The 13,594-nt window shown below is 31.3% G+C and overlaps 1 protein-coding gene across 1 annotated transcript; it reads left to right on the top strand.

Moving 5' to 3' along the window:
- Positions 1 to 728: 728 nt before the first annotated feature.
- AGO3 (Argonaute 3) lies at positions 729 to 12,987 on the top strand. The gene is made up of 12 exons (XM_018541204.1): positions 729 to 887; positions 7,841 to 8,174; positions 8,257 to 8,421; positions 9,778 to 9,976; positions 10,062 to 10,372; positions 10,467 to 10,734; positions 10,840 to 11,190; positions 11,294 to 11,544; positions 11,764 to 11,914; positions 12,000 to 12,200; positions 12,276 to 12,467; positions 12,552 to 12,987. The coding sequence occupies exons 2-12, from the start codon at positions 7,849 to 7,851 to the stop codon at positions 12,879 to 12,881; spliced, it is 2,745 nt and encodes a 914-aa protein (XP_018396706.1). The 5' UTR covers positions 729 to 887; positions 7,841 to 7,848; the 3' UTR covers positions 12,882 to 12,987.
- Positions 12,988 to 13,594: the final 607 nt, after the last annotated feature.

The raw sequence follows: 13,594 nt of genomic DNA, 5'->3' as shown, positions 1-13,594 counted from the left end.
CATAATTCAGTTGAATGCGCGTTCCTTTTGCACTCTGAGAAGTGAGTTTTTACCTACAAACTGCGCACAAGATCGAGACCGTGTGCTTTATTGAGTCTCGTAGACTCACTTTAAAAGTGAGGTTATAAACCTGCGTTGTTACTTGTTAATTTTACCAAAGTTGACCAAAGTAAGCAAGTAAGTGACGTCATTAATCTGAGTATTTCATACTCAGCTCACTTCAGACTCAGTTTCACTTGTGTGTAAATGGAAAGCAACTCTTGTTGATTGACTTGGTAGTCGAGCAGGCTGATAGTGGGTAAGTAATTAAGGTTCGCGCATGGTAGAAATACCATGGGTTCGCGTCTAAAGATTTGAGCACAACTTAATAATTACATCCGAGTTTTTCTACCACGCTCGTTCGCTGTATCCCACATTTTTCATCGTTCATTAAACAAATAACGATCGCTTTCTCAACGCAAGGATCGCGTGTCGAAGGATTGGCGCCAAAAAGTTCGAGAAAACACTCGACCTAATTGTGTGATTACCATATATAGCGTATCCTAGAGACGTTTTTCCCCGGTAACCCGTTATTAACCAATCGCGTTGCAAATGACATCTTACGTAACGAAAAGCGATTGGTGATCTCTTGCGCATGACGCATCCTGCTCAGCTAGCGTCAGAGAGGAATCCTTTTTTACCTCGCAGGCTCGCGATTCGCATAGTTTGTGCCGTAGTTGCCTCGGCCAGTATCGATCGGCGTCGATCGGATTTTCAGTAAATTGCGTTCTTAAGAGAAGTTGCTGGAAGATCGGATGACGCAGAATCCTTGCGAAGAGAAAATCGTGTACACAGATGCTTGAAGTTGATGATCGCAGTATTAAACGGTAGTTTTTCCAGCCGAAAATGTAAGTAGCAATCGTTCAGCATTGGCGTGTACCGCATCGATATTTATCACTAGCTTGCACGTGAACGATCCCTGAATCCACCATATCTGAGACAAAAACCTTTTTATCTCGAATAGTTTTAGTTTTTCTTATCCATTGGTTCCGCGTGCTTAACTTTCCAACGTCTTTTTGGCCGCGCAAAGCGAGTGGTGACGAGCCGTTGCACGTTCGATTTTGTTCGTTCGTCACCTTTTCGTATAAAACAGTTTATATCAATCTCGTTCGTTTAAATCTTTCAACTTGAAAATATATCACTACGGCTACATACATCGTTCGTCATTTCTATCGTTATAGGTTAAATTTTAATCTTGGTTTGATTTATTTGTCTCTTTTTCTGGTTATAAATTAAAAGAGGTTAGTTAAAGAGGAAATTAAATCGAAATTACAATTGTAACATTCGAAAATACCGATGTAAGTGCGGTTTTAGTCGCAGAATCGCTGCGTAGGAAGGGAAAAAGAATCTTTGCATCTCGGTAGCGTCCCAGCCTTGATATTTTTCTCATGTTACTATTTACACAGAAATAGTTCATTGGTTATGTTTTATCACGTCTGTATTTGTATTGCCGCTTCAATTTAAAAAAGTTCGTCGGCGCGTTTTACTTTTATCAGTAATGCTCGGTTCTACTAACGTAGTTTATTTCGACTCGACATAATCTTTTTATGGATCTATGAATTAAAAAAAGATGAAAAGTAAGGCACGCGGTACTACACTCACGATTAATTCTTAATCGAGGTTCAACTTATTTCTCATTTCTTTTTATTTTCAAGAATGAATTAAGACTTAACCGTGACACCGACAAGATACTATTAAATATCGATATTCTTACGGGATTTTGCGTCCCTATTATTTAAATGATTAATAAGAATAAGAAACTGAAAATATGGTATTCATTTTATCATTTATTAATTTTGTAGACGTGTGTATACAAATTAGTTCGGTCCGTTTTTTGTGTTCAAAAATGCATTTAATTCAAAACAAAATGAATGAATAGATTAATTAAAGTATTGTCCATCGCTGGCTACTACTTTTTCCCATCTCTCAGGCAATTTTCGAATTCCATCTCGAAAAAATGACTCGTCTTTGAAGGCGATCATCTTTTGAAAAACGGATCGAACTAATTTGTACTTCCTATATATATATATATTTCAGGGAATGGAAAGTTACTTTTTAACCTAATAATAAAGAGAGAAAGGGTTTACGAGTAAACAAATTCGTTAAAATATTTAATTTTATTCTAATATATTGCGAAGAATATAACGTTATTTTTGCCGTTTCGTTCCGTTTTACTTTTTAAAAGTAACAAGTTACAGTTACCGTTATTCAAAAGGTAACTTTTCGTTACTTTTTAAAAATCAATCTGAAAAGATAGAATTGTATAGGACTATATGAATCACAATATAAGTTAGAAATTAAAAGGAAAATTAAGAAATACACATAATCTCTTTATTATAATACAGCTATATTTTTACATAGTCTATGCTCTTAGCTATAAATCAAATATTTTGATAGAAAGAAAATTATAACGCTATAATTAGAATATATAACAGAAGTTTTGCAATTGCTCAACATAAATGTACGCAGAAATGTACAGAGTAAAGCTTTTTATACAACTCAATTAGAACAAAGTGTGTACCATGTTTAGATTAAATTAAATTAAATGTAGCTTGTACGCCTGTATCAAATAAAAAAACACTCAATAGTAGGGGAGGCCGAGAGGCTAAATGTGGATTTACTCGAGCATCGTGGAGACCTATTGGATTGTGAAGATTAGATGCTAAAAAGAAAAAAAGGTTATATGATGTATGCCGTTTCAGTGGTGGGGGGAGCGTGTACAGGCTTTCAAAAAAACAATGACAATGAAATACTCGAGCGTGTCAGATATTAATCAGTGTAAGCGATCAATGTGTTTCTGATAACGAATAAATATTAATCTGACGGTTTACGTGGTGGGGTTAGCTGTAGGAAGGGGTCAAAAAAAGGGGGGGGGGAATTTCCTCGAGCGCGTCAAATTTTTGAAATGTACACTTTTCTACATGTAATTAACACACCATACCTTAATCTGACGCGCTCGAGTTTTCGAACGATCGATTTCTTTTATTTACTAATCCCCTGGATCCCCGGCTCTATATAGAGGTTTAATATTTGGTGGGGGTACTTATTAGGGTGCAAGCTTTCCCCCTTTATGTTATTCTGACGCGCTCGAGTAAATCCCAAAATCCCCGCTTGGCCTCCCCTACTACAATGTCCTACAACCACATTTATAGCTGTCGTAATTAATAACATGTAATTGTTATATAACAGAATAACGTGTCTCATCGTATGCAAAGTAACGATAAAAGTAACTGTAAATTTCGTTACCGTTATCCAAAAATGTAACTACGTTACCGTTACAGTTACCAAAAAAAAGAAATTAACGCAGTTACCAGTAAAGTTACCAAAAAAGTAACTTGTAACTGTAACTTCGTTACAAGTAACGAGATGCACATAAAACTCAGTAATACTCGATTTTTCTTTAAAATTGTTTTCTTGTCTTCGTGTCCTTCGGGCTTTTTTTGTATGAACGAAAATTTGCCCATTTCCGTTGAAACGAAATTGAAGTTAATCTACATTGGTAGAAACGTGTCTGATCATAAAATATCAAGACCAAACGTCTTGCTTTCGGAAATTTTTGTAAAGACTCGATTGTGGTAGACGCTTTCGTTGTAGTACTTAATTTTTGGAAAATTTCTGAAATTTGTCGAGCCTGTCTTTACGACTAAACATTTACTGATTTCGTAAATTTACCATTATTTTGTTACCAAGACTGTGTTCCAAACTTTATTAAGTCTGTTACGTTGCTTGAAATTCCCCAAAATTAATATAAAGGCTACGAGCCAAAAATATATAATATATATATTTAAAACAACAACAGAAAATAAACATACAAATCATAAACACAATTATAAATAATAATAATTACACAAATTGCTAAACAGACGTTTTAATCTCGCTCGGGTCATCCTCAATGTTTAAACGTATAAATTCAAATAATATAAACATACATAGCGAAAATAGTGAAGTTAATTATCACACCCTTTATAGCTGCATTATATGAGATATTTGTGATGTTGCTGATAATTAACATTGTGATAACAATAATAGTTGATAGAAGGCTCTATAAGTATAAAACAAATCAAATAAAAAAGGGCAAAGAGCCGATAAATTGTGATAGTAATCTTATTCTTCACAATTGAATGATGAAAATTCACGAGTTACATTACTTCGATGGTGTAGAGATCAAAGGCTTACTTAATATATTGCAAAACAGCAACATTATGAAGTTATATCCAATAATTTCGTAACGTTCAGACAACGATGTTGTTGAGTTACTATTTAAAAACATTACTAGTTATTTATAAATATAATTATGCCACGTCTCGTCCGGATGGATATAAATGCAGTAGCGTTCCGCTGCTACATTTATCACATATCCATCCGGACGAGACAGCATAATTACAATCAAACTTCACAGTAAGTTCGTTCAATTCTTTAATAATTGATATTGCTTATTTGTTTCGTTAACAATTGTTAAAAATGTTTATCAAAATTCAATTATAATTAAATTAAAATAATAAAGGGCAAAGAGCCAGTAATATAACAAAACTTTAATATTGAAACATGTAGCTACAAATTAACAGACTTTTCGACTCCGATCGGGTCATTCTCAATGTTATAAAAAACAACATTATAGATAATCCATTAAAAAGCAACATTGCATTATCTGATGTAGTTGAGATTGCACATTTCATCTCACATATCTGCAAATTTGTTTAATAATGTAATAATGGATTCTGTACACGTAAATTTCGACTGATTACCATTTTATACGTTTTTTAATGGATTACCTATAGTTATAAATAACAAGAACACCAAATTTTATATACTCTGACTTTTGAACTTCATCTTTTTGACACAAAGTAATAAGAATGAAGTAATTTTTGAAGGATAACGAATTTTATATAACGAATTTATTTGTATCTGTAACATTGAGAACGACTCAATCGAAGTCGAAACGTTTGTTTATTTGTACATGTTTTAATATTAAAGTTTTAGTTTTGTTATATTACTGGCTCTTTGCTCTTTATTATTTTAATTGTTTTATATTTATGGAGCCTTATATAATTATTATTTAATTATAATTAATATTGAGTCTTTTAAAATGTCTTCTTGAAGTTGGTCACCTTACATTCTTAAAGAGTTGATTACTTAACTTTTTTTTTCCTACATAAAAGGCCTGCTCTTTTTCCTAGGCTTGAACTTCTAAGGCACGGTATATCTTTTTTTTTCCATTGGAGAGAAAAGGATAAAAGAAATGTCTGAAAAGGATTGCATCCTTTTTTGTATTAACGAAGTATTCGTTTGGAAACTCATAAATTCACCCAGATGTCGAATAAGAATTGGCATCACAAAAATGTATTAAATAAAAATAAAAGTTATTTTAGATCAAATACATCCAAACTAAACAGTTAAGCCTGTGTCATATAGTGCTCCTATAATAAGAGTAGGACAAACTGCTGCCATCAGCTAAATTTACGTTGATAACACTGATTTTGTTACATGTAGGTTGACTACTACTGTAAAGATATAGAAGAGTTAGAACACGTGAAGTATCTAACATTGTAACTTCTTACGTCAATTGATTATATAATATTAAAAACAGAGAGCCGGGAGGGTTAATTTCTGCAACTTGAAATCACGGTTAACTATTACATATGGCGGATTTCGGTAACTAATCAAAAGTTTGTAACAAAAAAGTTGTAAAAATATAATAGATTTAAATCGCAGATACGCAAAATGACATAAATCGATAGATTTTCGTTTGCATATTCCGAAACAAGTCGACTTTGCATTTACACACCCTTAGTTAAAAACTCAATATGTTTAAGTAATAAATAATCAACCTATCTCTCTAATTGTTAGTCGACTGACTATCTTCGAAACTTTAGTTGTAAATAACTTTAAGAGGAATATGCAAATGAAAAATTGACTAGTATTGGAATGCGCTAACGAAAATAATCTATCGATCAGGCCTAGTTAAATCTAATTTTCTTCGTGGTTGGGAAAGACTAGTGTGAAATTAGCCTCTGTTTTTTTAACTATTTTTTTTAAATAACTTTCTGAAAATATGCAAATAAAAATTCGAAATGTGCATACATATGCAACTTGTTAGCAACAAGTGAGTAACAAATAAAAATGTGAGTTAAAATTGATCACTTTGTTCCGCTAACTTATAATGTCGCTCATGATAATGTTTGCTTATCTTGATATTTTCTGATTGATTAAAGTGAAAATTGTATTCTGTTCTTGTTTTACATCGAACGACAATATAGTGATACATATATAGGGTCTGTTTTTTGTTCCTGCACTGTCTGAAATAGTACACACGGTACAATAAGTTGAAGTGAAACAAATATACATTTATTTCATTTTAACTTATTGCACCGTGTGCACTAGTTTTTTGTTCAGACAATGTAGGAACAAAAAACAGACCTATAAGTCTTATACTGCTATCGTCTTTTTATTATTTTAAAAGAAGAAAATCATTAAGACTGAAAGTTTCTTTTGTTTCTGCAATCAGTCAATGTGCATATGAGGCATTGTGACATTAGTCATATTTAGCAGTGTCAGCGCTGAGTAAGTGCTTCATTTGATCTGGAGACACGGTAGTGTCTCGGCGCTAAGCCAGGCGCAGCGACACTGCCGTGCCTCCTTTACGCGAATCTGATGTTAGATTATACTTTTAATTCCAAAGAAATGGTCCTATTTCATTGAAAAAAATTTTTAATAGTTGCAAATTAAACATCCCGCTGAATGCAGCCATTTTTTGCTGATGTAATGAAAAGAAAGCGACATATTTTTTACTTTCAATTTATTAAACTTATTAGATCACGAAAAATCCTTTATTATTTATTAATTATTATAATTTCATATTTAAAATAATTATTTTTTCTTATTTTCATTTTTGAAAATAGAGTGGAAGAAAAAAGAAAAATTAATAAAGCTACAAAAGTTAAACATTAAATTGAAATATAGATTTATACCTTTACAGGTTTTTCTTCCATGTGAAATTATTTCATCATATATTCATACATTGAATCAAGATCAACTGTACCTACGTTTAAATTTTATATACACTGATGATGACCCGATAAGGGCAGAAATAATACAGTCTCTATTTTAATATTGTTAATTATTATTTTATATATATATATATATATGTGTTGTTAAAATATGGATTTTAATGTATTTTATAATTCGAATTTCCATTTTATTTTCTACGTTTAAATTACATCAGTATACAATATATGTATATAGCTGTAGTATAATACACATTAGTACGTCTAATCGAATTTACTGTAAGTTACATAGGTAGAAATTTCCTATCATTTGCCGAGAATTGATCATATTAATTTTTTGCCTAGTATGTAAAATATTACCAATATATACAACGTACAAAGATTATTTTGTGTTCAAAATTAAAAATATAGAATATTGAAATATTGGGCGTAATTTTTGGTATAGCTGCGTTCATTTTTCACGTTCACACATTCTAAATTTTATCCTTTTTATTCTTATTTTATTACTCGATACAGAAAAAACATATAGAATGAAGCTCACAGCATGTAAATGTGAAAAATCAACACTGTCTATATCTTGTTCCTCTATTATTTGACTCGTCTTATGGACTAATAAATAAATACTTAGATTTCAGTTATAATAAAGAAATATTGCGAAATATTAAAATTATAAAAAAAAACGTATTGTACATGAATATAAATATTTTGAAAATTAAAACATATAATTTAGAAGTATATAGGGTCATATTCAATCTTTTTTTATTTAATTTAAAATATATCTATTTTAAAAATTACAGAATACAAAATGGATCCTAAGAAACCTACCGGACCTACCGGAAAAGGACGCGGTTCTTTTCTATTAGAGATGATGAAGCAGAGACAACAAATGGAACGATCTCAAGCAATGTCTCATTCTATAGAAACACCTAGTGTTTCATCAATTGAACCATCAGGATCATCTGAAGGGTATTCTTCATCTCTTACTTCAAGTTCTAGTGGAGGTCGTGGACGTGCGCTATCTGGTTTGTTAAAATCAATGCAGAGTAGCAGCAGTGGTGAAGAATCCAGAGACTCTTCAGTAGCAATAGGTCACGGTCGAGGCAATATTTCAAGTTTAATAAAAAAACTTAGGTGTGTGGCAATTTTTTTTTGCTTTATCTCTAAATATCACTTATAAATGCACACTTACAGCAAATATATTTTTACAATTCAGCCAACCAAGTACTTCTGTACCAGAAAGTGTTAGAAGAGATGATTCTGAAGGAGTTTTAGGAAAATTATCTAACATCTCCGTGTATGATAAACCGCCCACACCTGAAGAGCTACAATCCTTGGATGATGTTACACCGGTATGTCGACAAGGAAAAAGTGGAACAAAGTAAGTAATCAACAATTTACAATTTTAAAAGTGCACGATCATTATCGACATTATATAAGACAGAAGTCCTAACTTAAAAATTTAGAGCAAATTATAAAACTAGCAATATATAATATATAGATATGAGCTATTTTTGCTGTCCACATTTATTTTACTCTTTAAATAAGTAAAAATCAACTTCCAAAAATGGCTTTTTTGTTTGTTTTATTTATCAACAAAAGAAAATAAAACATTTTATGAAGAAAATTGTTCAATAAAGCCAGCGGCACACGGTGCTTGTTTTCCTGCTGATTGCTAGCTAGATCAGATTCTTGCCATCGGATTGGCCGCGATATTGGCACTTTCAGCACCGCAGCCAATACGGTGGCAAGATTCTAATCCAGCTAGCAATCCAGCAGGAAAACAAGCACCGTGTGCCGTAGGCTTAAGATTGATTTAAAAAATTATAATTTTAAAGTTTTTATACATTTTACCATGTGGTTCCATGTGCGATAATTATTTTATTATATGCTATTCACGATGTAAGAAATTTTCAAGTTGGAGATATGTGTGTGCTAGATAATATTTTCGGTACATATGGATCAATCGTTAAATTATTAGAGACGTATGAATCAAGGTTTTTTCTTTACATCGAATCGAATTAAATCTAATCAAATCGTTAACATTTAGTCAACAATATATTAGGTTAAATTTTAATGTATGATAAGAGTTCTGTGTAAGAGAAATAATATTGATTATATGATATACATAGCGGGAAATTTTGTGTGTGTGCATGTATGTGTATGTGTCAATATATGTGATTCATTCAAATTCTCTTACAATTAGATTTGAAAATTTTAAATAATCAGAATTCTAATCGTAAAGATTCAAATCTGAATCGAATCTTATATCTAAATTCAGAATAGTAAGACTCGTAAAAGTTATAAGAACTTTTAAGTGCTTATACCTTTATACAATATAATTACAGACAGCTTTTTTTACTAATCATAAGATTTACAAGAAATTAATAAGATTTATAAGAAATTTATTTATTAATAATTTTACGTCTTTTGATTCGTACGCATCAAATTAGAATATTAGTCATAAGTTTTGACAAGTTTTATGAGAACAAGTCACGAGACTTACGATTCTACTTAGAATTGATCCATTATTTGATGCGATTTAATTCGTATTTCAATAATTCATTTTTACAAATTATACAATATAGACAAGTTTAAAAAATATGTACATTATTTTTATTGTAATAATGCAAAAATGAAATGATGTCACTATCATTTATATTAGTAATGGGAATTGTGATGAATATATCATTGTAATTTAATAACAGCAACAATTAAGATTTGTTTTTCTTTATAGAGTAGAAGCATACGCTAACTGTGTGGATGTGAAAGTAGATCCTGCAAAGGCTCAATATTTATACGAAATTAAATTTTCGCCAGATATAGATTCAATAGGTTTACGTCGTAAACTAGTTAATCAACATTTTGCCACATTAGGACGAACAAGAACATTTGATGGGACATTACTTTATTTACCACTAAAATTGCCTCAAAATGTGAGTTCAAAAACTCTAATAGAGAAATATATATATATATTATAATACAATATAATATACGTGATATAACATGTTAAATTTTTAGGAGACTCACTTTCAATCTGATCATCCAGATGGGTCAAAAGTATCTCTCACAATTATTTTCAAAAGGAAACAACCAATACATGAAAATGTTCAATTTTTCAATATTTTATTCAATCGCATAATGCGTGCGCTTAGCTTGGTTCGTATTGGTCGACAAAATTTTAATCCGAATTCCGCGCATGCTTTGCCTCAACATCGATTGGAAGTATGGCCTGGTTACGTAACTGCTATAAATGAATACGAGGGTGGTTTAAAGTTGTGTTTAGATGCCAAACATCGAGTGATGCGAACAGAAACTGTGCGAGATTTAATGTGAGATTTTTTTAAATATTAATGTTTTAATATTCATTATCACGATTGAATAATTTACAGTTAATTAAATTTATTTTATGTAATCACTTTTCAGAACAGAGATTTGCCAAAAATCAAAGCATAATTTCAAAGACATTGCTATGAACGAAGTAATCGGTACAAGTGTACTAACGAGATACAATAACAAGACGTATCGTATAGATGACATCGATTGGAATAAATCACCAAATTATACGTTCTCTAAAAATGGCCAACAAATATCGTTATTCGAATATTACAAGTCGCATTGGAATATCGAGATTATGGATTTACATCAACCCCTTTTAGTGCATCGTGTTACAAATAGATTACCAAACGGCGAGGTTTGTAATTTCATACATATTATACGATATTCGTGCACAATTATTATTGACATGATATTGATGATCACTTACAATTCGTTATAAAAAATCGTTTGAATACAATAGAGAGAGGAAAGCATAATTTATCTGGTGCCAGAATTGAGCTACGCAGCAGGTCTTACTGATAATATTCGCAATAATCATAACATTATGAAAGACTTGAGCGGAGTTACGAAAATGTCGCCTAATCAACGTCAAGAGGTGATCAGCCGATTTGTAGATGAAATTAATAAGAATGATATAACTCGAGAATTATTAGCAGAATGGGGTTTGCGTATAAGCCATGATTTAGTTAAATTTACCGCAAGACGTCTCGAGCCTGAAGTGATACGTTTTGGATTCAATAAAAGTCATCATACGAATGATAAACCTGCAGACTGGTCCTTTGCTGCAGTAAGAAGTCCCATGTTGCATGCTGTAAGTATATTTAGAAATTGAAAACTACATACTAATTATATACACAATAAAAATGATCTTGTATAAAATTATTTCGTTATTTCACACTGTTTTTGTGTTTTAGTGTAATTTGATCAAGTGGAATCTTATGTACTGTATAAGGGATAGAACTTGTGTAAAAGACTTCTTAAACGTTCTAATAACGGTTGGTCAAGCGGTCAATATGCGAGTTAATGATCCAGTACACGTTATTTTAAAAGATGACAGAACAGAGAATTATTTGCGAGAAATTCAAAATAATATTAGTGCTGACATTCAGTTATTCGTTATTATATTTCCAACCAATCGCACTGATCGCTACTCGGCAATAAAAAAGTAAGTTTTTTTTAATAATATATTTGCCTTCCTGTATATGTTAATATACTGTATTGTAATATAATATATTGAATATATTACACAAGTATGTAAGAATTTAGTATACTTTGATTCTTGGACTTATGAAAACATACATTTTGGAAATTTATTCGTTTATGTAACAATAATTGAAGATAAAGTCTGGAAAATTATGTTTTATTGTTCTGTTACACGTTTCAGACTATGCTGTGTACAAAAAGCTGTACCATCGCAAGTCATTATTTCGAAAACAATTTCTAGGCCTCCTAAATTAAGAAGTATCACAGAAAAGATAGCACTTCAAATCAATTGCAAACTAGGAGGAGCATTATGGACTGTCACTATGCCACTAGTAGATACTGTAGAAAATATATATTTTATCATATATTTTTATTTATATATTTGACTTAATTTATTTAATTAATTTTATTTCGTAGAAAAACTGTATGGTATGTGGTATAGACGTTTATCACGTTGGTGTTGGTGGAGGAGGTCGAAAAAGTGTTGCAGGATTTATTGCTAGTTTAGATAATCAATTGACTAAATGGCACAGTAGAATTTGTATGCAGGCCTCTAGGCAAGAATTAGTTGATATGCTACAAGTGTGTCTTACTTCTGCTATTAATGCTTTTTACAAGGTAATTAATGCGTTATTCATCTTTTAAACCTCTTTTCAATGTTTCATCAAAATGAAGAATATGTTATGTTGTTAGTATAACGGATGTAATCCAGAGCGCATAATTATATATCGTGATGGAGTTGGTGACGGCGATTTAGATTATATAGAAAATTACGAGGTAAAACAACTTTTGGCGACATTTAATCGCATAGCGCCGAATTATAAACCGCAACTTAGTGTAGTTATAGTTCAAAAACGCATCAACATGCGGATATTCATCAGAGGAGTGAGTATCGCTAAAATTTATGTAATACAATCGTGAATATGTTGCTTTAATGATAAGTTTTTAATTGACAATGTTTATTTACAGAGGGGAGGTTTAGACAATCCCGCAGCAGGTACTATTGTTGATTCGTGCGTAACAAGGCGAAACTATTATGATTTTTTCCTTGTGCCGCAAAGTGTACGTCAGGGCACAGTAACACCTACACATTACATCGTCATTCACGATTCATCTAATCTGGAAACAGATCACATGCAACGATTGACATATAAACTTTGTCATTTGTACTATAATTGGCCCGGTACAATTCGTGTACCAGCTCCATGTCAATACGCACATAAACTTGCATACCTGGTGGGACAAAATCTTTTAGCTGAGCCACACCAATCTCTTTCAGATATCTTGTTCTATTTATAATTTCATCATTATTTTTTTTTCTCTTTAAATAAAGTACAAACGCTACAAAATAACGATATATCATTTAAAAGAGTATTTTGAAAGAACTGAAATAATTGTGTTCCTACAGAAGCTATCGCCATTGATAACCAAAGTATTACAGTTGAAATAGATTTATATTGAGAAAGACGAGAGAATACTATCAAGTATATTATGTGATAAACAAAGCACTTGGAAAGTATCTCTTGATTATTTTGTTATACAGTTACATTTGTTATACTTGAGTTTATATTAATCTAGAAAGCAAGTTATAGCATTCAGGTAAATATCAACGCAAGTTTGTTAATCTCTCAAATATAATTTCAACTTGTTAACTGTATGTATAATATATGTCGCAGCTTTTTGCGAAATCAGTCTTTTTCGGAAAATGACTAATTGTTTCCCGAAAAGGCTGCGGCATATACACATACGTAATTAAGACCTCTCTTGGTGCAAAGACTTACGACAAAGTAATTATGCTTTATATACAGCTTTGGTCAAAAATATTAAACTTATTAATTATTATTTAACATTATAGTGTTCAAAAATTGACTTTCATCATTTGTTATGAATTGTCCGTTATTTCAAAATTCTTATGTACAATATTAGTAGAAATATTAGGAAGCAATAGATTAAAAAATTTCAAATTTATGAAAAAAAATATAGATATCTGATATTTTTGGTCAAGGCTCTCT

Source organism: Cyphomyrmex costatus, unplaced genomic scaffold (genome assembly GCF_001594065.2).
Source record: "Cyphomyrmex costatus isolate MS0001 unplaced genomic scaffold, Ccosl1.0 scaffold28, whole genome shotgun sequence".
Taxonomy (NCBI): Eukaryota; Metazoa; Arthropoda; class Insecta; order Hymenoptera; family Formicidae; genus Cyphomyrmex; species Cyphomyrmex costatus.
This window is presented reverse-complemented; position numbering and strand designations above follow the sequence as displayed.

Bases quoted from the DNA above. Each gene is read 5' to 3' on its own strand.
- AGO3 (XM_018541204.1), top strand. From the start codon at position 7,849: ATGGATCCTAAGAAACCTACCGGACCTACCGGAAAAGGACGCGGTTCT. The intron at 10,735-10,839 runs GTTTGTAATTTC...TGAATACAATAG, and splicing joins ATAGATTACCAAACGGCGAG to AGAGAGGAAAGCATAATTTA. The intron at 12,201-12,275 runs GTAATTAATGCG...TTATGTTGTTAG, and splicing joins CTATTAATGCTTTTTACAAG to TATAACGGATGTAATCCAGA.